The 26,256-nt window shown below is 45.9% G+C and overlaps 1 protein-coding gene across 4 annotated transcripts in view; it reads left to right on the forward strand.

Moving 5' to 3' along the window:
• Window positions 1-26,256, forward strand: part of OGDHL (oxoglutarate dehydrogenase L) — a 344,487-nt gene that overhangs the window by 162,433 nt on the left and 155,798 nt on the right. For all 4 annotated transcript variants that reach the window (XM_077454880.1, XM_077454883.1, XM_077454884.1 and 1 more), the window contains one exon: window positions 8,466-8,556. In XM_077454880.1, coding sequence (XP_077311006.1) covers window positions 8,466-8,556 — 91 coding nt within the window. The remainder of the gene's footprint in view (window positions 1-8,465; window positions 8,557-26,256) is intronic.

Raw genomic sequence — 26,256 nt, forward strand, 5'->3', positions numbered from 1 at the left:
GGGGAAATAATCGTGGCGAATCCTTGGAAGAACCTGTGATAAAAATTGGCGAAGCCAGCAAATTGCTGGACGGATCTTTTGTCTGAAGATGCGGGGCACTCCTGGATGGCTTTGATCTTTTGAGGATCCATTGAGATTCCTCCTGTGGTAATGATAAATCCGAGGAACTGGATGGTGTCTCTTTCAAATTCACACTTTTCTCCTTTTAGGTAGAGCCCATGTTCTCTGAGGACGAGGAGGACCTTCCTGACCTGGGTACAGTGCAGTTCTAATGAATTGGAAAAAATCAGAATATCATCAAGATATACTATCACGAAGTTGTCTAGATACTCATGGAATATAGACCTGAAAGCTGTCTTCCACTCATCTCCATCGCGGATTCGGACTAAATTATATGCTCCCCAAAGATCTAGTTTAGTAAATATCTTGGCAGTTCTTAGGCATTGAAAAAGTTCAGGTATGAGAGGAAGCGGGTACCTGTTCTTAATGGTAATTTTATTAAGTTCCCTGTAGTCCACGCAAGGCCTCAGAGAACCGTCCTTTTTTTTTTCAACAAAAAAGATGCCTGCACCAGCTGGAGAAGAGGATGGTGGGATGAATCCCTTTTCCAGATTTCCATCTATGTAAGAGCATAGGGCTTCTAGTTCAGGCTCTGATAATGGAAAGAACCGGGTAGCAGGTCTATCGGGCAATCATAGGGCCGATGGGGCGGCAGAGTATCAGCCTTCTTCTTGTCAAAGATGTCCAAAAAATTAAGATAGGCTGAAGGCATCAGCCAGATGAATCTGAAGGTGTTGTTTTTTAGAGCAGAGGGGAACGTGCAGGCTCCGAGCTAGGGTTATGTCCATAAAGCAACTTCAGGCTCCAGAGTCAATGATGGCTCCCAGCCGAACCTCCTCTTCTGCCACCTGTAATGAAACCAGGAGGACAAGGTGAGACCGGGTGGAAACCGCAATCTGAGAATTCACAGCAACACGTGGTCGGCACTTACTGGGTCTCACAGGGCATCTGCGTATGAAATGGCCCGCTTCACCACAATATAGATAAAGGTTGGCTTGACGCCGACGGAATCTCTCATCAGGGGTGAGTGGAGCCCGGACCAAGCCCAGCTGCATGGGTTCGCCATCAGTAGAGGAGGTGTGAGCTGGAACAGGTGCGGGTACCCGGAGTAGCATCCACATGGGTCTAGGTGACTGGAGTCGGCGTTCGGAGCGATGCTCCGTAGACATCGATCAAGTTTGATAGCTAATTGGATCAGATCTTCCAAGGATATAGGGGTGTCTATTCGGGCTAGTTTGTCTTTTAAGGTCTCAGACAGGCCCAGAGGGAACGGATATTTAAGGGCAGCTTCATTCCAGTTAGTGTCCCCAGACCATTTCCGAAACGCCACAATGTAGTCCTCTACTGGTCTCTTTCCCCGGGTTAGGGAATGCAGGATAGCTTTGGCCGTAGCGGTGTGCTGGGGATCGTCATACAGTTGTGACATAGCTTCAAAGAAAGTCTCTACAGAATCAAGAAGGAGGCTCTTCTGTTATAGGAGGTTATGGGCCCAGGACTGTGGCTCATTGGATAGCAGAGAAATGATGAAAACCACCTTTACCGATTCAGAGTGGAAGGTCCTGGGCTGCAGAGCCAGGTACAGGAGGCATGCATTCTTGAATGCCCTAAACTTCTTCCGGCTGTCCAAAAAACGCTCAGGAGTAGGGACCCTGGGTTCCGGAAGGGTCATGACTACTGCAGGTGTGGCACCGCCTTGGGCTTGCGAAGCAGAAGAGCTGCTGGCTGTGGATGGTGAAGAATCCGGTGGACTGGGAGAGATTGCCAAGTGCTGAAGGCAGCCCTCAATCTGGAAGTAGCTGTCTTGGAGTTGTTGCGCCGCCTGGGTGAGGGCTGCAACCTGCTGGCAGAGGGCCTCCAAAGGTGAGCCAGCTCTGCGGGCCCCTGACATGACTGTTTTTTGTACTGTCAGGTACTCACCAGGGGCCGAAGTGCTGAGAGCGGCTTCCCTTGCAACTGGGTGCACAGTACCTCTGAGGGTGGAAGGGTACAGGCCACGAAGGAGCACGGGTTACCAGCAGGTGACTTGTGTGCAGGAAGTCTTCTGAAGGAAGAGATGCTCATGCAGATGGCCTTGGGATATACTTGAAGAGAACACCCGGCAAGGGTTCTAACAGTTGGCGTGAAGAACAGCAGGAGGCAGAGGGTAAAACACCAGGGAGGTAGATCAGAGTCCGAGAGCAAGTCGGATCATACACAAAGGCCAGTCCGTAAATCCAGGCATCACAACATGGGGAATAGGCAGAGGCAAGTCCAGGAGGCAGGCCGAGGGTCAAACACAGGAACAGCAGAGAGGGAATTCCAAGAAGCAAACGAGGTCCATTCACAGGAGAGGTCTGAGAGAACAGTCAGGTACGATCCAAGGTCACAACGGGAAGGCTCAGGAAACCAGGCACAGGGACACAGGAACACAGGAACACTGGAGCTGAAGAGACAAACCAGCAAAGACACAGAGCAAATGGTTGTCTTTTATAGGCCTGCCAGAGCGATCAGGTGTTGTGCATAGCCATGCTCATAGGTGTGCACATGCACACACGTCGTTGTACCATATCGCACATATGCGTCCGCCAACCCGTACTACTGTGTGCGTGGACCCGCTAATTTGTGCACCCGTATGCGCAAACCCGCCATATCACGTACCCGTGTGTGCCTTTGCGCTGGTCTACCCCGCAGGCGCATAGGGAAGCACCGATGCTGAAGTCTGTTGATCCTCTGACATTAGGACACAAGCATTAGAATGGAATAAAGACCCCCTTTTCCAAAAGATATTCAAGGCAGACACAACTAAGGGACTTATCTCCGAGCTATTTGGACAGCTATGTAAAGGAGCTACTGTTGGCTCTGAGTCCCATAATGACAGAGAGAGAGAGATGGGAAACGGATATAGGGGAAATACCGCAGGAGCAGTGAAGGAAGATATTGGAGATGGGACAGATGATTTTGGTCTTGCCTTCACAGAAAGTATCTCAATTGATGCAGAGCCTACTATACCCCTAAGAGGCTGTTCAAGTATGGCAGGAGACCTGTATTTTTTTGTTGATTGTAATACTTAACCTGTATGATATTTTGTATTGGGGAAAAAATGAATAAAGAATAAATAAAAATAAAAAAAATAGTAGAAGGTCATCCGCATATAATGCCACCTTTTCTTTCACTACTCCCCTGCTAAATCCTCTTACCTCTGGGGAGGACCTGAGAGCCACTGCCAGGTTGGATTGCGAGGGTGAAGAGCGGGCGGGGGTATAGGGCACCCCTTTCTCATCCCCCTCAGCAATTGAAGTTTGTCAGAGTATTTACTGTTCACTCTCACTTTTCCTTCTAGCACTTTGTATAACAAATTTATCCAATTGATAAAGCCTGGACCAAATTGGAACTCAGCCAAGACCCTCCACAAATATCGCCATTCAAGGGTGTCGTAGACCTTGGCGGCATCCAAAGACAAAATAGCCATCGATCCATCTCTGTCAGCCAGGATCTGTAAATTAAAGTACACGTCTTATCTATATACTAGTAGATCTTTTGGGGATAAATCCCGACTGATCGGGGTGGACAAGTTTCTGGATGACCCTGTTTAGCCTAGCCACCAAGACCTTTGCCAAGATTTTTATATCTGTATCCGATAAGGAAATGGGTCTATATGAAGATGTATTACAACTATAGTAGATTCCATCATAGATATAGTAAGCACCCCCACCGTCGCTGACCAGTTTAAGACCCCCAGCAGCTCAGGAAGTAACACCCTCCCTTAACGTCTGAAGGTCTCCCCTGGAAGGCCATTGGGTCCTGGAGATTTCTGACCAGTCATCTCCCTTGTGGCCCACTGTAATTCCTCTAATGTTATAGGTGAGTCCAACGCCTCCCTATCGGTTTCAGAGAGGGCCGGAATTGCCAAACCCCTAAAAAAGACATCCACTTTCTCCCCATCTCCTCCCGCTAGGAGCTATACAGATGTTCATAATATTCTTTTAACTTATCTACAATTTCCGGACTGTGCAAAGAAACCCTACCCACCCCAATACTAATCGCGGAGACCATAGATGGGGGTGAATTTGCTTTGACCAGATGGGCCAGCATTCGCCCCTCCCCAAAGGTATTCTGCCTCTGAAAAAGTAGTTTATTCTCTGCCTTCCTAACCATTAGTGTCCTTATAACTCTGTTGTTCCTCTGACCAAGCCCTGAGGGCATCAGGGGTCGGGTTGTTCACTTACTACTCTTCCATTGTTGCCACCCTCTCTCCAGCCACCCTATCCCAGTCCTTAGTCTTTTTTTTTTTTTTTTTGACACTTGCTTTATCATTATACCACAGAGGAAGGCCTTCAAAGTGTCCCAAATTACCCACACCGGGCAGTTTCTCTATTCAAGTTTACAAATTAACTTAAAGCTGTTAGCACCTCATCAGGGTCGCCCATCAATTTCATCCAAAAGGGGCTTATTTTCCACTCCCCAGGACGATATCCCTTAGCTCTATCGATACTGTCATTGGGGAGTGATCCGATAGACCTCTTGGCATGTATCTTTTTGCCACCTCATCACCTGGAATGCCTCCTCATTCCCCAATACCAGATCAATTCTGGAGAGAGTGGAGTGTGTCCTGGAAAAACACGAGTACTGCCGGACTTCCGGATTTCGCACTCTAGGGAGCCTATACGGCTTTCCGGTCCATGACCATGTTAAAATCTCCCATAACAATAACCAGCACACCCGGTTTGTACAGAATAAACTCCATTAATTGATACAAAATTAAAGTATTGAAAGTAGGAGGAATATATAAATTGACCAATACATAGGTTCTGTTCTCTATTATACAATATAAAAAGATGTAATGCCATCAGTCTTAATCTGCCTGCTGGTGAACATCACTCCAGATGGGATAGTAACATTGGTGAGATGCTTCTTCTGGAGGCAGAGTAGTCCCACCCCATACATTTTTGCTACAGAAAGAACTGCAGGTTTTTTGCAGGGTCTCCCAACCCCTGGATGTTCCAAGAGCATATAATTAACTTCTTTGCCTGCATAAAATTAACCATTTAACCATTTAGTGTTCAACAAATGCATATAATTCAAAATACCCAATACTAATTGTGTGATTTCCATATACTTTGTGTAATCTTTCTTTAACATCCCTGGCGGCGATCCCGAGTCTGGCTCGGGGTGGGATTTTACTATCATAAGTGGTAACCATGAGCCAGACTCGGGATCGCATAGATACAGGGAGGACACAGAGAAGTTACTTACCTTGTCCCCTGAATCTAGCGATGTCCCCGCGCTGTGTGAGCGAGCTGTCCTTCGCTTGATTCACACAGTGCCGAATGCCGCCGAGCTCTGTTCCCTGCGACGTTACGGCTCACGGGAGCGGATATCTGCGCCAAATTCAAAAAAGTAAAAGTACACAAAACACACACAGTACTGTAATCTTACAGATTACAGTACTGTATAAAAAAAATACACACCTCTTTGTCCCTAGTGGTCTGTGCAGTGCCTTGCATGCACTTTTATATTATAAATACTGTTTTTTTCTGCCTGGAATTTGGAGATTGTCCATAGCAACCAAAAAGTGTCCCTTTTTCAGTGTTTTAGGATTTGATTACATTATTGAATCATTTTTATTATTATATTATAAACTTTATCATACCCGGGATGTCTGCTAGACTCTGGTTTGAACAGATTTAAGAGAGTTATTCCTTAGAATTACAGGACTACAATATAAAACGCCAAATTTCCATGCAAAATAATTGTACCGCTTTCAGCACCTAAAACCAGAACGAATCATACCACCAGGGAGGTTAATAAGCAGTACCCATTCTTCCAATCATATTTCTTCTGTGATAATTTTGTGACATATTTCCTATTTGAGGTCCATTTAAAAGAACTCATACAAATATTAAGAGGGAAAAAAATAATTCTCCCAAATATCCTTGAGAAAGGGGGCCACATACACATTACTCCCTCTAACCTAAAATGCAACCCCCCACCTCAGCTCCTTAATGTGCCAAATAAGTGATCAGCTGTGCCCTTAAATCACCCATGCAGTTATACTTTTATCTTTGAAACTTTATGTTCCGGTTCTTCTATAATTGTCCCTTATGGGATGCCAACCACCCTGCCACCCCCTCTGGGGAATCAAGATACAGAGTCTCCCCCAGGGCGGTCACGCACAGTCTTGCTGGATACAGCAGGGCGTAGGAAACTTTCAGTTGTTGTAGCTTGCATTTAATTTCCAGAAACGTAGCCCTCCATTTTTGCAGTTCCAGTGAGAAATCTGGGTAGATAGATACCATTACACCTTCATAGAGAATATTACCTATTTCCCTGGCCTTCCGTAATATGTTTACCTTATGTTTGTCCTTATTAAAAAAAAAAAACATTTTTACCAGGAGGGATATTGGGTGCCCCCCTGGTGGAAGAGGTCTAGAGGGCACCCTATGAGCTCTCTCCATTGCAAAAATGGGTGAAAAAGTGTCCTTTCCAAATAATTCCCAGAACCATTTTTCAAGAAATGGCACCGGGTCGGGCCCTCACTGTGTTTGGGGAGCCCTGCGATGCTTACATTTTTCCTTTGCATCCTATTTTCCATGTCATCCATTTTTATCTCATAATTAGCCATCTGTTCTCTTATGGTTCTTATCTCATGCTTAAGAGGGTTCAGGTCATCCTCCACTAGACTTACTCTCCCTCCAAAGGCTGTAGTCCTTTCTCTTACTTTTTGTAGATCGTGCCTAACAAAGGAGAGCTCTTCCCTAATGGTTTTAAGCTGGTCAAACAGTTCACACAAAGATGTCCTAAAGGAATTGATTGCCTGCAGGACCTCCTTCAGTGTTGGTTCACCCTCCATTAAGGCTCCAGCTCCAGTCAAGGGTTCTGAGACATCTTGGATATCCTGGATAACCTCGCCTGCTGGTTTCAACCCTGTGCGGTTTACCTCTGGTGCTGCTATAGCTTGCCTTTGACCTTGGCTCTTCCTCACAGCTGCAGCCTCGATATGCGCCTTAGACTGTGCTTGCAAGTTCTGTTGCCCTCCTTTTGTGGGGGTCTGACCCATGGTATGGGCAAATTTCTCTAATTTGGCAGCTTCTTTGTTCCCCTTGACACTTCATTGTGACTGGGTACGGGAGCTGGCATTGTCTTGTTGTGCTGAAGTTGTGCTCTTCCTCATCATAGCTATATGCTATAATAGTACAGCACCGACCCCCCACCTTAGGGTGGGGTAATGCTTATTCCCGAGAGAGAGGGAAAGGGAAATGAAGAAGGGAGAGCAGGATAATAGGTAAAAAAAAAAAAGTGGTACAAAAATAAGTCCAAGGGGGACCTCCTTTATTCCCCCCCCCCCCCCCCGTATTGCTTACCTTGGTTGGAGTCCATACTGCAGAGATGTATGCTCACCCTTGCAAATATACACAGCTCACGGTAACAAGGTAAGAAGCTGCCCGAGTTGTGAATCTGTGCACAGGGGCTTAACAGGAATTTTCTAAGGGATAGTCGAGGTAAAGCCGTAGTCAGGGATTCCAGAACATTTTAAATATTGGAGTGTTGGGGTCTTCATACATATGACTATGGGCCTATTTACACATTGTTTTTAATATGCACAGTGTTTTTAGAGTTACAATAAACATTTCATAGTTGTATATCATTCTTTTTGGTACGTTCTGGTTCCTAATAAATCCTGATATTTGCATTTCCCATTTTGGTTATTCAGGTCTTTGGGGGGTGGGGGCGGTAGTAAGGCATAGGAGCAACAGAAAACAGAGGTGGAGGAGGGTGGGTCTCATGGATCATCAGAAAGCTGTTTAAGTGAGTATAGGGTGATATTTCAAGTAGGGGAGAAAATTATTGTCCAGTATATTTCACTGGTAGAACAAAAATCATGTTTTTCATTCAAACACCTGAAGAACAAAAGGCTATCTAAAAAATCTAGTTTTAAATGTTTGCTGCCCACTGCCTTTACTAATTGCTGCATATCATTTATAATAGCAGTTGAAACCTTTGTATCTTTTTCCTAGTGGTTATGTGACCACACAAATCCAGGACCTGGGTGGCTGCTGCAGTTGGTGGGAGGTTACTGGGTCCATGCCAAAAGCATTGGTGGCAACAGGGGGAAGTCATTGCTCGAGGAATACAACAAGACACTCTTGACCAGAAATTGTGCTGTCACATGGCACCCAGTGAAAAGATGCTTTCTTTTGCAGATTGTATAACACACTACTAAAGGCAGTTATTAGACAGCCTTTCCTTTTTCTTCAAATCAAGGATTATGTGTTGGGATTGGCTCTCCTGTTTTTTGAGTAAAACATCTTTCCTCAGTTTTGTGACTACAATAAGTTTGTTTATGTTTTATGTCACAGATTGTAGTGGAGAGTATAAATCTGTTCGGTCTGTAATGCATTGCACATTTATCATGTGTTACTTTACAGAGGAAGATTAAATGTCTTAGCAAATGTGATCCGTAAAGATTTGGCGCAGATCTTTTGCCAGTTTGACCCTAAGCTGGAGGCTTCAGATGAGGTAATGCCCTTGTTCATGTTAGAAGGTATAAATAAGTGTATATATGGCATCAGAAGAAAACGTTTCCGTTTTATTACCAAAAATGTCAGCATTTAATAATATAGCATTTTAAGTGACAGTCATCTAACATGCACCTTCACAAAACTGTAAAAGGCACATGTGGTTGAAAGTACATCTGTTTACTCTAGGTATTTTTGTTGGTTCTTTATTTCACTTCAGTATAATCTCAGTTCTGAGCTTTTATGCATGATTTCTTGTCTGATGGTGAAAGACTGCTGATAAAATGATCAAGAAACTACTTTATAAATGGCAGGTGTGCAAGCTAGAATTTCCATGTACAAAGCACTGCTTGTTTGAATTCCCACCATGTTGATACCACTTTCTTTACTTTATCTCACTCCGTGAGACCTCAGGTTTTTGCTAGTGTCCATTAGATGATGGAGTACTTCTCCCTTCATGGAGACGTTTCTATGCTTACTAGTTCTTATTTAATTTGAATTCCCCAGTCAACTCTTTATCAACCTCTTCACTGCCTTATTCTACAACACCAGAAGCAGTGCTTCCAGATTGGAGCAAACTTTGCAAAACCAGCTCTGTGAGGATTACCTGTAATGTTGCTTCGGGCACTGACTTTTGCACTTCATCAAATGCGTGTACAGTAGGTGCCCGCGATATTGTGTCAATCTTGGCACTTTTATCGGCGAGATTGACACCCTGCAAACCCCATAGTGGGAGCCAACGCCGAGCTGGCTCGCATCGGGAAAGGAAAAATGTTTATTTTCCTTTCCTGATAAGCGACAAGCAGCGCTGACATTGAGGCCGGGTTCACACTGGTGCGGGGATCTGAATTGGATTCCCGCCAATACCATGGCACTGTATTTGGTATGTATCTTAAGGGAGAACTCTGCGCCAAATTTTAAATAAAAAACTGACATGGGTTCTCACCTCCAGAGGCATACCAGGCCCTTAGGTCGGGTAAGGATTTTAAGGGGAACCCCCTACGCTGATCCCCCAAAATCCAAACCAGACCCCTATCCGAGCATGCAGTTCAGCCGGTCAGGAAAGGGGGTGGGGACGAGCGAGCGCCCCCCCTCCTTAGCTGTACCAGGCCTCGTGCCCTGCGGCCCCCCCACCCCAAAGCACCTTGTCCCCACGTTGATGAGGACAAGGGCCTCTTCCCGACAACCCTGGCCATTGGTTGTCAGGGTCTGCGGGCGGGGGGCTTATCGGAATCCGGGAGCCCCCTTTAATAAGGGGTCCCCCAGATCCCGGCTCCCCACCCTATGTGAATGAGTATGGGGTACATAGTACCCTTTACCCATTCACCTGGGAAAAAAAAACTCTGCCCTTCCCTCTTCCCTCTTCTCTCTTCTTTCGATGTTGACACAATCCGCTCTCCCACATGCCATGTGAGCGCTGCGCGATCGCTTATATAGGCACGGGGCGTGGTCACCGGGTGATGTCACACGGCCACGCCCATTATGACGTCACAGTCCCATCATGCCCCGGGACCTGGTGTCATAAGGGGCGGGGCCACCATGTGACATCACCCGGTGACCATGCCCCATGCCTATATAAGTGATCGCACAGCACTCACACGGCATTACAGTGGGAGAGAGCGTCGTGTCAGCATCGGAAGAAAAGAGCAGAGGGAAGAAGGACGGAGGAGACTGGGCTCCTCCGCTAGTTAAAGAGCTGTAAGAAGATAATGGAGGAGCCCAGAAGAAGACGCCGGGGAGAGTGGAGGAGTCGGAAGAAGACCCCCGGTTGGCGGCGACAACGATGAAGGAGAAAGCCGGGCTCCTCCGCTGGTAAAAGAGCTGGAAGAAGATAGCGGAGGAGCCCGGCAAGAAGAGCCCCGAAGCTGCCTAATAAATTACTTTGAAAGCCTGTGTTGTGTGTGTGTGTGTGTTTCTTTTTTTATTAACACTTTTTTCCCCAGGTGAATGGGTAGGGGTACTATGTACCCCATACTCATTCACATAGGGTAGAGGACCAGGATCTGGGGGCCCCCTTATTAAAGGGGGCTCCCAGATTCCGATAAGCCCCCAGCCCACAGACCCCGACAACCAACGGCCAGGGTTTGTCAGGAAGAGGCCCTTGTCCTCATCAACATGGGGACAAGGTGCTTTGGGAAGGGGGGCCCCCTGCGGCACTCCCACCCCCCATGTTTAAGGCACGCAGGCTGGTACAGCTCAGAAGGGGGGGGGGGCGCTCGCTCGTCCCCACCCCCTTTCCTGACCGGCCAGGCTGCGTGCTCGGATAAGGGTCTGGTATGGATTTTGGGGGACCCCCATGCCGTTTTTTCAGCGTAGGGGATTCCCCTTAAAATCCCTACCAGATATGCCCCTGAAAGCATGCAGGTCTCATTAGAGAGGAGCCATTGTCGCCTATCTCTCGTGCTCGCTGTTATAGGAAAATGTGACATTTTCCTATTGCAGCCAGCGCGAGAACCAGCGTGACGGGATTGCGCTGGTTAGAGAAGCCTGACGCCGAGAACGAGCGCGACGGAATCACGCTGGAAACATAATATTGGGGGCACCTATAGTAGGAGTCTTGTAGGAGAAGGTGAGTGATGTGGGGCTGAGTTTCCTTGGTACAGTGATTACAACAACATATAATCACATCAAGAGGGCAACAGAAATGCAGAAAAAAAGGAAGGAATCCATCAAGTAATATCAAACTAAATAAATATTTTAGCAGTTACACTGTAGCACACCAAGATTCTGGCCATGCACATCTAGCATAAGCTAGGCAGATTGTCTAGTATGAGTTTTAAATGCTAAGAGGTCTCACATGAGGTGATAAAACTTCCAAAGAATAGTATAATCCTGGGTGCATAACAATAAACTAAACTAAGCATTATATCCGTTTCAGAAATTGTGAAGGGAATACTTCTAATGTTGAAGCACTTGGTTCAAGAGCCAAGTGTTTCGAGTAAGTTCTACTAATCGCAGGAAGAATGGGGTGCATTCAGTCCCTCTAACAAAGAAGGATGGTTTAATGGAATGAAGTGTGCATACAGAACACAGTATGTTATTCTGAAACCGATGGGTTAATGCCGCCATCAGTAGAGTTGATCCATTGGCAAGCGAATATGTAAAAACAGCCCTGTATAATTCCTCCTGCTCCTAGCATGCCCCTGATTTTTTTGTTAGTGCTCAAAGAGAAGTAAAGCCTTTTCCACTTTTTACCAAGGCATGTTTTGGTTCTGTTAAGAGGTATCTTCAGGCAGAGCCACTGGGGCTCCTGTTTGTAGCTTCCAAGTCAATTACTTCTCGACTTTGCTCTGAAGGACCATACCCGGATAAGAAGAAGATGCAGGGACAGCTTGTAATGTCCCCAGGCCCTGGATCCTGTGTTTGACGTTCCGCTAAGCATGTTGGTACAATGCATTGAATTAGTTGCAGGATGCTTTACATGGCTAGGGCTGAGCTCTAACTTTCTGGTTAATTTCAGTCCCTGAAGACTCCTTAGATGCTTGCTAGATAGACCAAGACTGCATGAATCGGGCTTGTCCTTAACACCCTGTGTATCTGGCTGGGGTGAGTAAGGGCCGTTGCTCTTTAAATGAGAACTTAAGGTGCTTCTCCGGTCCCCCTAGGGCAAGGGAGGGCAACCTCTGCCCTCCTGCTATTTAGACACTACAAGTCCCATGAGACATTGCAAGACCCTGGCAATCACAGGCTTAACTCCTAGAGGCAGAGGCATGATGGGATTTGTAGTTTCACCACAGCTGGAGGGCCGAGGATACCTACCCCTGCCTCAGGGTCTGACCTTGTAATGCCAGCTGTGACACATTCAGTTGCAGGCGCTAAACCAAAACCAATAGAAAATAGAAAAAATTACTTTCTGTAGCAGCTAACACTCAAAGTCAGACGAATTTGGGAAAACGTATGTGTAGCGCTTAAACACTTAGGGTCATGAAAGGCATGTGCCCAAACAAATATAAAATCAAAACATGCAATAGTGCACAATATTCAATATAAAAGTCCAGTGAACAGTGGTGAAACGAATTTGTGAAAGTCTCCCTTGGAGGACTCAAATGTAGATAGAAATGTATCAATGATGTCTCAGAGACGATAACTAAGGAGGGATATGTTGCTTAGATCCCGGGGTACTATAGACACACAATGAGGTGTGTGTCTATAGTACCATCATTAAAAATAAGACTGAATTGGCGATATAAGGGATTTTGTATATAAAAGCAGTCCCCTAACTTGTCACCAAGCAGTATACCTATACATCTACATATAAATTTTAACATTAAAAATAGAATAAAATAATATATATTCCACAAGCTAAGAGTGTCTAGAAGAACACATATTGGACACAATATTAAAATTTCTTAAGGACCCAAATAAAAGAAAAAAAGGGGGAAAAGAAACATTATTGCAATCTGAAACCCACCTAACCCCACATATTCCCCATAGTCCCCTATAGTCAGATAGTTATGGGAATTATCTCCCGTGTTTGGAAGAATACCAAGGGGGGTACAATCCCACATACAGGAGGCCAATGGGGATAATTAACCACACTCCGGGGGACGGATTGGGACTCAAGCCTGGTTAATATCATGTCTCCGTAATTGTGAGAATATATCCCAATAAAGCATTATTGGTTGATCTGCACCATATGGAACATTTTTCTCCTATTTTTTGCATTATATTCCATCATCTGTGATCATTGAGGGGTTTGAGTTTGAGACCCCGGATGAGCCGAAGATAATCCTTGGACACGAGTCTACATCCTTATGGTGTGCCCTTCGGACCAGAACTTTGTTGCTACATCCAACTGGAGAAACATACGCGTATTTGACTCGCTACCATATGGTATGTGCGTCCACTATTGTTGGTAAGAGTACCTCATTGTGTGTCTATAGTACCCCAGGATCCAAGCAACATATCCCTCCTTGGTTATCGTCTCTTGACATCATTGATACATTTCTATCTACATTCGAGTCCTCCAAGAGAGACTTTCACGAATTAGTTTCACCACTGTTCACTGGACTTTTATATTGAATATTGTGCACTATTGCATGTTTTGATTTTATATTTGTTTGGGCACATGTCTTTCATGACCCTAAGTGTTTAAGCGCTACACTTACGCTTTCCCGACTATTACTAATGGTTTAAATGTGGTGCTGTTTCATGGGCATTGACCCAGGTGCCCCACTGGGCTTTTGCAGCCTTCGTCTAAGTCGGGCTTACTGCACATGCATGGAATGGCACAGACTTAGGTTTGGCTAAAATTCCAGCAGGTGTCTGTCTGCAGCATCTCTCCTTAAGGTATTGACAGTGTCAATGCAGATCTCTGCCCCCACCCTCACTCATTTCCCTCCTCAGTTTCCTGCTTAACCCCATTTTTGGGTGGCCCATTCCACCTGATTGTGAAAGGTGGGATTTTCTACTACAACATTTGTTAGAACTTATGGGTCATCTCTCAGCTTTGGTAGAGTCATTGGCCTGCAGGGACCACAAGCAGGCTGACTTTACCTCTCCTACAAAGTTTGTGTCAGGGCTGGGCTCAGCCCTTCCTTCTCAGAGCTGGCCGCTCACCTGTCGGCTAATTGCCAGTTCCTATCACTCCACAGTTACTCAGCTGTTGATGATATCCTGCTTGTCAGTCCTGTCTACTTAAGCCATCCAGCCCAAAGGATCTCTGCCTTTGCCTTGGTCAACATCACAGAGCATATCGCCTGCATTCCTGTTTAAAGACTTGATTTGCTAACATCCCTTCTGGCTCCAGATCTGCTTGCTGTTCCACTACATTGATCCCTGACCTCTGGCTTGGCTGACTATCTATTCCGGTTACTGAACTTTGGCTATGTTTTGACTACGTTTGTTCTTTTTACTTTTATTATTAATCAAGTGTGATTTAACTTTACTTCTGTCTCGGTCTGATTTCATGGTTTCTGACAGTCTGTCTCTGATCATCTTCTAACAGCGGTAGATAACAATTACTGACAATTTAACATAGAAAAAGTACAATGAACAGAGTACATTTTGATGAATCAGTATAACGGAGACATATTGAGAGAGGTGATACATAGTTTAGGTTGGCAAAGATATCTTATACAATCAGGTTGATATCATAGATTACTATATCGGAGGAGGCAAGGGCCCATTACCATGGGCAGATTCATTTAAGGTGGTACCCCATGAGGAGGTGGTCATGGTAACAGCGAAACAAAATATATTAGTAAGTTATGTTACCGGTGGTGTACATTGGGTTAAGAGGAGGGTTGGAAGGAGGGAAGGGTGACAAAAAATGGTAAGGAAAAGAAGAAAGGGAGAAAAATAGACGAGAGGAAAGGTGGTCAGGTGGCTCGCACGGGCCTAGGTTCTAGGAGGTGTTTGTCAAAATCAGGAGGTAGAAAATGGTCTATCCATGGGCGCCAGATTTTGAGATGTTGGGGAATTTTGTCCAGAATTGGTTCAATTTTGCTATGTTGCTGGGTGACGCTATTCTTCACTTCAATAATGCTTAAAGTTGGGGTTTTCCAAGCTCTAGCTATTGTTTGCTTGGCTGCAGTAGTGAGTTGAAGGAGAAGACGTAGCTGTGCCCTAGTATAGTCCTATGGTGAGTAGTTCAGTAAGGCAAAGGATGGGTCAGGATCGAGAGATTTGCGAAGCAGGGTAGAAACCATTTGAAATATTGTCGCCCATAAGCGTTGTGCAGTTGGGCATGTCCACCATACATGTGCTCGTGTACCTCTTTCGCCACAGCCCCCGAAGCGTTGGATGGTAGGAATTTGATGATCCTAACCGGGACCAAATACCACCACATGAGAACTTTGTAGTTTGCTTCTGATGCAACATTTTGGGACGAAATTTTGGTGTTAGCCCATATATTCGTCCAGTCTTCTGCTGTAGAGCATATGATGGGAGCATAGCTGAGGGAGATGTGAGATGGATCTAGAGACGAGATATGATACCTGCAGCATGTGGATCTGAGTCGCATATACCCTCAAACATAGGTTGTCCAGCTCTGAATTTGACCCTAATAAAAATGTTTGGACAAAGTGGGAGATCTGAAGAAAACGAAAACACTCCTGATGTGGAAGTTGAGTTTGTGCTTGTAGGGCTGGAAATGTTTTTATAGCGTTGCCAGAGACCATATATGCGACTCAGACCTGCCTGGACCCAGGCCTGGAATGAGGCTGGTTTGGTGTGGACAGGGTAGAAATGTGGGTGGCCAAGAAAAAAAAGAAAGAAAAGGAGTATGGGGATATTCGTTTGAATGATTTTCGTAGTTTGTCCCAAATTTTTAGGGAATGTTGCGTTATTTGGTTTGTAATAGTGCTTCCAAATCAACCCATAGAGGTGTTTCAGCTTTTGCATGGTAAAGTGTGATTTGGGCCAATTGGGCTGCGTGGTAGTAACACAGAAAATTGGGTACCCCATAGGCCTCCATTGAGTTTGTTAAGAAGCAAGATGGGTTGTGGAACCCTGGGTTTCGTGGAGCCCCATATATATTTGAATACTCAAATTTGTATTGTTCGATGGAAATAGGGTGGAATCGCGATTGGGAGGACTCTATAGAGATATAAGAGCTTAGGTAGCAATGAAATTTTCACTGCCGCAATCCACCCAAGCCAAGAGACACATAAGGGTTGCCAGGTGTTAAGTAGAGGGGACAAATGGTTCAGCATAGGGAGATAATTTGTGTGGAAAAGGCGAGTCCGGTTGCTAGCCAATTTAATTCCTAAATGAGGTATAGATGAAGTGGACCATAGGAAAGGGAAATTCTCTTGTAGAAGTTTGAACTCTGTTTGTGATAGAGACACATTGAAGGCCTTAGATATTGCTTGATTGACCTCCAAGCCTGTGACCAGTGCAAATTTGTCTAATAGTTGAATGAGGTTTGGAAGGGTTATATGTGGTGAGGTAATGAATAATAGTGTGTCGTCAGCAAATAGACATAATTTGTGAGATGTGGAGGCTACTTCAAAACCTTGAATATTTGGGTTTGTTGTGATCAGGGCTGCGAGGGGTTCAATCACAAGGGCAAAAACGAATGGGGATAAGGGACAGCCTTGTCTTGTCCCTCTTTAAATTGGGAAAAATTCAGAATGAAACCCAGAGTACTTTACATATGCTTGGGGTTGGGTATATAGGGCGCTTATCCATTGTAGGAAGTGTGAGCCAAAACCCCAGCGCTGCAAGATATAGTGTAAATAAGACCAGGAGACCATGTCAAACGCCTTTCTTATATCGAGAGACAGGAGGTGCAAAGGTATTTTACGAGATCTGGCTAAATGTTGCAGTAAGATAACGCGTCGAATGTTGTCGCTGGCTTGCCCCCGGGGTATAAAGCCCACTTGATCTTTATGGATCAACCCCCCCAATGATTGGATTGAGTCGTAATGCTAGGATTGTTATATCTGTTTAGTAAGGATATGGGTCTATAGTTGGACCAAAGGGTACTATCCATTTTAGGTTTTGGAATCATAAAGATTATAGCGGTAAATGTGTCTCGACCAAAGGAGTGTTGTTTTAGTAGAGCATTAAAAGAGTTTGTGAGGAGGAGGAGCTAACGTATCTGCAAATTTTCTATAGTATGTGCTAGGGAGGCTGTCAGGGCTAGGACATTTATGGGGTTTAAGTGTCTTTATAGCGGTGAGAACTTCCACGACCGTAACTGGGCTCTCCATGGACTCACGACGGGTGTCAGACAGCTTAGGTATTGGTAAGCTTTGAAATGGTGTCTCTGCTTGATTCAGAGGAAAGGAGGCTTTCGCATCATAAAGTTTAGCTAGCCGCTTACTTAGCCAGTCTGAGTCTAATGGGGTTATGGGTCCATTCCGGCCGACGAAGGCGTAGAGCTAAAAATTTATTCGGTTTTTTAGCTTTTGTATATATCATGTGACTGGATCTGCGTATGTCTTTATCCACAGATTCAGCCAAAAGGAGGTCCAGCTCTATTTTAGTTTTCTCTAAGATCAGTCTATGGGATTCGGTGGGGGAAGCCTGAAATTGGAGGAAATTATGGTGAAAGCCTGATTCTAGTTGTTCTGGTATAATTTCTCGTCCCTTTTGAGGTGCGTGGCAACTGAAATACATTTACCCCTAATCACTGCTTTGTGTGCTTCCCAAAGAAGAACTGGGAGATTTCCGGTGTGGAGTTAAGCAAGAGATTTTGGGCGGCACAGTGGTGTAGTGGTTAGCACTCTTGCCTAGCAGTAAGAAGGGTCGCTGGGTCGAATCCCAACCACGACACTACCTGCCTGGAGTTTGCATGTTCTCTCTGTGCCTGCGTGGGTTTCCTCCAGGTACTCCGGTTTCCTCCCACAATCCAAAGACATGCTGGTAGGTTAATTGGCTTCTGTCCAAAATTGGCCCTAGTATATGAATGGGGACCTTGGATTGTGGGCTCCTTGAGGGTAGGGGCCGATGTGAGTGTGCGATGTACAGGGATAGGGACAATTGTAAACACTCACTCAGGTTGAACTGGATGGACTGGTGTCTTTATTCAACCTTACTAACTATGAAACCATGAAGAGATAGTCTTTGAGGGCTAGTTAAATGTCGAAGCAGTATGACTGGTTAGTTAGGTGTGCTTCATTTATAAGTCTTGTCTCTATCCTGGGGTATCAACAAAGAGACTGTGGTAATCACTGCACAGTGGTCTGAGCAGGTGATGGGGGTGTATACTGGAGTGAAGTAAAATAGGTGAGGATGCTATTGGAACAAGTATATGATCAATCCTAGAGAAGGATTTGTGCGGGTAGGAATAGGATGTGTAGTTTTTCTTTAAGGGGTTGCATTCCCTCCATGTATTAAGGAGAGAAGCCTGTTGAAGTTGCTTGCGGAACTGAGTGGAGGGGGAGTATTGTTCTGGTGTGTAAGGAGATTTGTCTAATTGTGGGTGGAGTACCAAGTTAGAGTCACCACACATAAATAGTGTACCCTTACAGTGTGTTTTTATGACCTGCAAAAGATGTGAGAAAAAAGGGTTTGGGTTATTGGGGGCATAGTAGGAGACAAATGTAGTTTCTATGTCCTGCAGCAGGCCTAGCAGAACAATATAGTGGCCTACTGGGTCCTTGATTTCTGATAATGGGGTGAATGGCACGGCGTGATGGAAGGCCAACAGGACCCCTCTTTGTTTTGTTGCAGCAGAGGTGGTAAATACCTGAGGGTAACGAGTTAAAAATTTGGGGGTTATTTCGGACCTCAAAGTGGGTCTCTTGAAGGGCAACAATGTTGGCCTTCAGGGGTGCAAAGGTTTGGAAGGCCTTAACCCTTTTATTAGGGGCATTGAGTCCCTCAACATTAAGGGAAAGTATGTTTAGAGGGGCCATTAGTGGGAGTGGGGAGAGCTATTATTCAGGGTGTGAGAACCATGCAAACCATCCAACCAGAAGAGGAAAGAAGAGAAATAGTAAGATAGGAGGGAGAAGGAGGGGGGAGAGGAAGGGCAGGGTGTGTGTAGTGTAGGGCAATCCATTGGATAGTAAATGTCAAAGGGGTAAGACTGTATTACCCGACCAAGTAGCACACAGATTCCATGGCCAGCAAACTAACCGAAGGGTGGGTGCACCGCAGAGTTGGGGAAAGGCTCATTGGTAATACAACAATATTTTTCTAACCAACAACTCTCTTAACCAGTCATGTTAGCATGTAAATTGTGAACTTTAACAGCAGGTGTCCAATAGGTACAGCTCTGAGGAGGGGTTAATCGGGAGAGGGATTAGGGAGGAACGGGGGGAGAAGTAGAGAGGGGAGGGTATACTGGGGGAGGGGGAAAAGGGAAGGGAGGGGGGAGGAAGAAGGAGGGGGTTAGAGGGAAGGAGGGGGGTCAGAGGGAAGGAGGAAGGGGAGGGAAAGGGTAGCATTGTCTTTTACATAGAAAAAATGAACATCATACGTAGAGAGGACAATCAGCAGTAGGACATTACATAGTAAAACAGTGCTGCTTTAGTCTAAGGCTAGGTAAAGGTATGCTGTTTCCACTTCCAGGAACCCCAGCCACGGCTATTGACATTACCACCTGGCTCTATTCTCCTCCCCCTGTCGCCGGGCCAATAGGAGAGAGGAGCGGAGCGCATGCGCAGTAGGGTTCCTGGCATGAAGCCCTAGGGCTACACTGCCAGGTTCCCTTACCCACAATGGCAGCGGCAGCACCCGGCAGCTGAGGGATAGGTAAGTGTCATATTATTAAAAGCCAGCAGCTGCTGTATGTGTAGCTGCTGGCTTTTAATTTTTGAAGGGGTGGGTGAACCTCCGCTTTAAGCTGCCCTTGTTAACCTGTTGGTTTGTCGCTTATTGGCCTGTTAGCCTTTTGTTTGCTTTTGCCCACGACTCAGTTGGACTGTGGTTCCAGAATACCATCCTGTTATGTACTATTAAGACTGTACTATTTATTTGTATTACCTGAAAAACAATCATTTTCTTGGAACACTTTTTGCTTTGAATTCTTTATATTACTTTTACGGAAAAAACAAGGAAACAAAAACCCCTATAGTATATTAAAGTAGTAATAAACCCAAAGCAAAAAGATATAGATATTGCAGCTTATCCGTCATCAACTGTGATAGCTGTAAATTTTCTTTTTTCATCTTTTTTCATCTTTTTCCCTCTATTTTCACCTGCTGATCTGGCCAGTAACACACCTCCTGTATTAGAGTGCCTCTACTCTGGATGGCGGACAACAAGAGTGCTTTTGGACAGTAGCATTGTCAGTCTGGGAGAAGGGGAGCTATAGATTGACTAGCGGATCTAGATACAGTAACACATTTGAAGCTGAACTCCAGCTCACACTTTTATTATTATTATTATTATTATTATTATACAGGATTTATATAGCGCCGACAGTTTACGCAGCGCTTTACAACATTAGGGCAGACATTACAATACAATACAAGACGGGAAATCAGAGGGCCCTGCTCGTTAGAGCTTACAATCTAGGTGGGAGGCTCAAGTTATAAAAAAGGGTAATAGCTTTGGGGGATGAGCTCATGGAGAAAATAGTGCAGTTAGATGGAGGGAGGATAGGCTTCTCTGAAGAGGAAAGTTTTCAGGGATTGCCTAAAAGTGGATACATTTGGAGACATTCTGACAGATTGGGGTAGTGAGTTCCAGAGGATGGACGAGGCATGGGAGAAGTCCTGGAGGCTGATATGGGAGGAGGTGATGAGGGAGCTAGAGAGCAGGAGGTCTTGGGAGGAACGAAGTGGGCGATTAGGTTGGTATTTTGAGACTAGGCTAGTGATGTAGCTGGGGGCAGAATTGTGGATGGCTTTGTAAGTAAGTGTTAGTATTTTGAAGCAGACACTGTGCAGTTTGTAAGGTGGATGAGTCTGACAGCAGCATTCATGATGGACTGAAGGGGGGATAGTCTATTTAAAGGTAAGCCAATGAGGAGGGAGTTGCAGTAATCAAGGCGAGCGATAACCAGGGAGTGAATGAAGAGCTTTGTGGTTTCATTGGTTAGGAAGGGACGTAGTTTAGAGATGTTTCGGAGGTTGAGGCGGCAAGTTTTGGAAAGTGATTGGATGTGGGGCTGAAAGGAGAGTTCAGAGTCCAGGATAACACCTAGCACCCTGACATGTGGGGATGAGTGGATGGTTGTGCCATTGCTCTTGACAGAGAAGTCAGGGGAAGAGGGACGTGGGGGAGGAAATATTATAAGTTCGGTTTTGGAGAAGTTGAGTTTGACGAAGTGGTGTGACATCCATACGGATATGTCTGTTAGTAAGTTAGTGATGAGTGAGTTGAGGGGTGGAGAGATAGATTTGTGTGTCGTCAGCGTAGAAATGATATTGAAAGCCACAATTGGCTATCACCTGACCCAGGGAAGAGGTGTAGATTGAAAATAAAAGAGGTCCAAGAACAGAACCTTGGGGGACTCCGACAGAGAAGGGAAGAGGAGTGGAGGAAGTGGAATTGTAATGCCGCGTACACATGATCAAACAATCCGATGGAAAAGTCCGGTGGACTCATTCCCCCAGTGTGTGAGCTCCGGCAGACTTTTTTTTTTACCCAAAAGTCCGGCGGACTAAGAAAGTAGTTTTGCACCAAAATGTGTCCGCTGGACAATACGGCCGCGTGTGTGCTAGTCCACCATACTTTTGAAATGAACGGACTTTCCCTGCATGGAGAAAAGTCCGTTCATTTTGAGCACGGCTCCAGGTATCCGTCACCTAGTATGGAGTTAAAGGGGAAGCCCTACGCCGAAAAAACTGCATGGGGGTCCCCCCAGGTCCATATCAGACCCTTATCCGAGCACGCAACCCGGCCGGTCAGGAAAGGGGGTGGGAACGAGCAAGCGCCCCCCTCTCCTGAGCCGTACCAGGCCACGTGCCCTCACCATGGGGGGGGGGGGGTGCTTTTGGGAAGGGAGGCCCTTCCACCCCAAAGCACCTTGTCCCCATGTTGATGAGGACAAGGGCCTCTTCCTGACAACCCTGGCTGTTGGTTGTCGGGGTCTGCGGGCAGGGGGCTTATCGGAACCCGTGAGCCTCCTTTAAATAGGGTAGCCCCCAGATCACGGCCCCCCACCCTATGTGAATGAGTATGGGGTACAATGTACCACTACCCATTCACCTGTGAAAATTTTTAAGAAGAGAAGAACAGAAGGCGGCGACAGTGGCGACAGAAGACCGTGCCACCGCTTGTAAAAGAGCTAGAAGAAGGTGCGGAGGCCTGGCAAGAAGAACCGAAGAGGGGGACAAGACCGCCAAAGTCGGAAGAAGAGGGCGGTGATGACGAAGAAAGCCGGGCTCCTCCGCTAGTAAAAGAGCTGGCAAAAGAGCAGAAGATAGCAGAGGAGTCCGGCGGGAAGACCCCTGAAGACGGAATAAGACCCCCGGAGCTGTGCAATAAACTATTTTAACCGTTGTGTGTTTTTTTTTTTTTTTTTGAAGGCACGCGGCTTGGTATGGCTCAGGAGGGGGGGGGCGCTCGCTCGTCCCCACCCCCTTTTCTGACTGGCCGGGTTGTGTGCTCGGATAAGGGTCTGATATGGACCTTGGGGGGGACCCCCACGCCATTTTTTCGGCGTAAGGCTTCCCCTTTAACTCCATACCAGGTGACGGGGCCAGCGACGCTTCCTTCGCTAGTCCCGGCTACCTGGAGCCGCTCTCAAAATGAACAGACTTTCCTCCGTGTGTGTGTGTGTGGGGGCAAGTCCGTTTATTTCAAAAGTATGGTGGATAATCCGGCGGATTATGTCCGCCGGAAAAGTCACGTGTGTGGGCAGGTCCGCTCGTTCGGACAGTCCAGCGGACTTTACGGCGGTTTGTCCGCCAGACTAAGTCCGCCGGATAGTGTGATAAGTGACACTGAAGGTGTGTTGGGATAGGTAGGATGAGAGCCACTGAAGAGCACAGTCACGGAGACCAAGGGAGTAACGTTTTTTTGAGGAGGAGGGGGTGGTCAACCGTGTAGAGGGCCTCATGTACACGGGACGTTTTTACAGCTGCTGGTTTTGGCTTCCGGCATTTTTTTCTGCAGCCAGTAAACTCCCCAGTATGTTATCCCATGCACACATAAGCTGTTATCAACTTTTTTGGCAGGGGCGTATTCTGGCTGGAAAACCCCCCCCAGAACTAGTGGGTTTTAAGAGGAGTTTTTCAGCTGTAAAAAACACTACTGGAATAACGACAGCTTTCTACAGCTAATGCTACTGTCGTTTTTTATAGTGTCCAGTGTGCAAGAGACGCAACAGCAACAGTTTTTTTTTTTCTTTTGGGATAAAAGTTTTAAATAAATAAAAGCTGATCATCTCTCTTTTCTGTCAGTGGTAAATGATTTGTCTCACCCATGTAACTGCTACTCTTCCATTTTCAGAAATCAACGGGGATGCTGACCTTGTTGCTATATGCTGGCTACTGTGGAATCATAGGTTGACGCAGTGCATTCTAGTCACTGGATAGAAAGACCTCCCGCTTCTCACCCCCACATATTCTCCTGAGCACTAAAAAGAGGCCTATTCCTATAAAGCCTTTTCCTATACTTGATCATGCTTAACCACTTCAGCCCCAGACGATTTGGCTGTTGAGTGACCGGCCCGTTTTTTTGTGATTCGGCACTGCGTGCAATTGTGCGGACGTGCGACGCTGCACCCAAACAAAATTGACATCCTCTTTGTTCCCACAAATAGAGCTTTGTTTTGGTGGTATTTGATTGACTGTGCGGTTTTTATTTTTTGTGCTATAAAAGAGTGACAATTTTGAAAAAAAAACACAATATTTTGTACTTTTTGCTATAATAATTTTTTCTCAGTTTAGGCTGATATGTATTGTACATATTTTTGGTAAAAAAAATGGCAATGAGCATATATTGATTGGTTTGCGCAAAATTTATAGCATCTACAAAATAGGGGATAGATTTATAGCATTTGTATTATCATTATTTTTTTTTTACTAGTTATGGCGGCGATCTGCAATTTTTATCGTGACTGCGAGATTTCTGGCGGACACATTGGACAATTTTGACATGTTTTTTGGACCATTGGCATTTATACAGCGATCAGTACTGTAAAAATTTCACTGGTAGTGAAGGGGTTAACACTAGGGGGTGATCAAGGGGTTAACTGTGTTCCTTGGGAGGTGATTCTAACTGAAGGGGTAGGGGATTGACTAGTGGAAGTGAAGTATCATGGTTCCTAGCTAATAAGAACACACGATCTGTCACTCCTCACAGAACAGGGAAGTGTGGGTTTACACTCACTCGTCCCTGTTCTGTGTCTCCTGCTCACGATCATCACGACTGTCGGCCACGAGCATTGGCATCCCCCACTGTGGAGTGGACGTGCGCACCTGCTATCACGATCCCGTGAGCCGACATATAGCTACGTCAATTCACGGGATCGTGTCGAGCTGCCGCAGTATAATGACGGCGGCTGGTCGGCAAGCGGTTAACTACCTCCCGCCTGCCGTATAGTAAAATTACACTGACAGAATGTGAGGCGAGGAGAGCTGATCAGCAGCATCCCCTCACATTAGAGACTGTACAGGTAATCAGGGCATTGATCAGCCCCAGCAGTGCCCATCAGTGATGCCATTCAGTGCTCCCCATCAGTGCCTGCTCATCAAATGCCCATCACTGCTGCCCTTTAATGACCGATGGTGCTGCCTATCCATGACACCTATCATTGCCCATACGTGCTGCCTATCAGTGCCCATCAGTGCCACCTATCGGTGCTGCCCATCAATGCTCATCAGTGCGGCATATTAGTGCCACATCATCAGTGCCACATAAGTGCCACCTCATCAGTTCCTATCAGAGCAGCTTATCAATGCCGCCTCATCAGCACACATCAGTGAAGGAGAAAAATTACTTATTTACAAAATTTACTGACGGAAACTAAGAAAAACTTCTGTATTCTGCATGGATTTCATTTTTTTTTTTTTTAGCAAAAAACAAAAAACCCAGCAGTGATAAAATTCTACCAAAAGAAAGCTCTATTTGTGGAAAGAAAATGATAACAATTTTATTTGGGTTCAGCATTCCAAGACCGCACAATTGTCTATGCTATGGGGGCACCTGAGCCGAGCTGCAGCTCCATGTGTCCATTCAGTCTCCATTCAGACATGTTTCTGCCGTTCGGCCCTGCCCTCCCTCTCTCCTGATTGGCTAATTGACTTTGACAGCCACGGGAGCCAGTGGCGCTGCTGCTGTGTCTCAGCCAATCTGGAGGGGCGGCTGAGGGGCACGTTGACATCGCTGGACAGAGAGGGGGCTCAGGTAAGTATTGGGGGTGCTGGGGAGGCTGCTTCACACAGATTTTTTATTTATTTTAATGCATAGAATACATTAAGATAAAAAAAAAAACCTTCTGCCTTTAGGGAATCTGCTGATAGATGTTTGCAGAGTCTTGAAGTCCTCCTTTACCTTGGCAGGTCCTGCCATGTAACCCACATTTGCTATCTTGACAGTTTCCCAGTCCTTGGCAAGCTGCACTGGAGCAATGATTGGGACATTTCACTGCATTTAAATCATCCCAGATTTGCCCTCTACACTGCTTTTTTTTTATTTTTTTTATGTGAAAATATGATAAGCCAACTCTCCAGAATGTTCTTCATTTCTGTGCATAAAAGGATGGCTCTCTTGGAAGGTGCCTTCTACATTATACCCTTTGAAGGCAAACTCCTCTTTTTTGAAAAAAAATCCCTTAAAGCGTTTGTTAACCCCCCAAAAAAAACAGATTCTGTTCCTTTAAAGCATGTTATACAGCACAGTGCTTGTGCTGTGTAATTTGGCACCCTGCAACACCTGTAATACCTGACTGATCCTGCCTGGCTATACCCTCCCCTCTGCAAACAGACCATTATAATCATGGCTGCTGAGCCCCTGACATTGTGGTCTGTTTGCATGCCTCCATCATCCACAGCCTGCTCTTCTGTGTATGTCTCTTCTATCCTACCCCCCCCCCCCCCCCTTTGCATGTCACCTAGTGACAGTGCCACCCCATCCCCCTCCTGCTGCAGGAATAACAAGTATATCTATAAACTACCTGTTGCGTCTCCTAATACAGTGCCCCGCTCTCTGTGTTTCATTAAAAAAATATCATATTCACCGTATCTCCCGACCAGCCGTGTCTCCTCTCCCTCCTCGCTGACGTCAGCAAGGAAACCTTGGTCCCACCCGCTGCTTCTGCAAGATGAACAGAGGAGACACAGTTGGTTACATGAGCGCCGGGAGCCGCTGTGAGATACGGTGAAAGGAGGTATTTTTTTAATGAAACACAGAC

This window comes from Lithobates pipiens, unplaced genomic scaffold, assembly GCF_037356315.1.
Source record: "Lithobates pipiens isolate NorthernLeopardFrog02 unplaced genomic scaffold, aLitPip1_a1.2 Scaffold_25, whole genome shotgun sequence".
Classification (NCBI taxonomy): domain Eukaryota; kingdom Metazoa; phylum Chordata; class Amphibia; order Anura; family Ranidae; genus Lithobates; species Lithobates pipiens.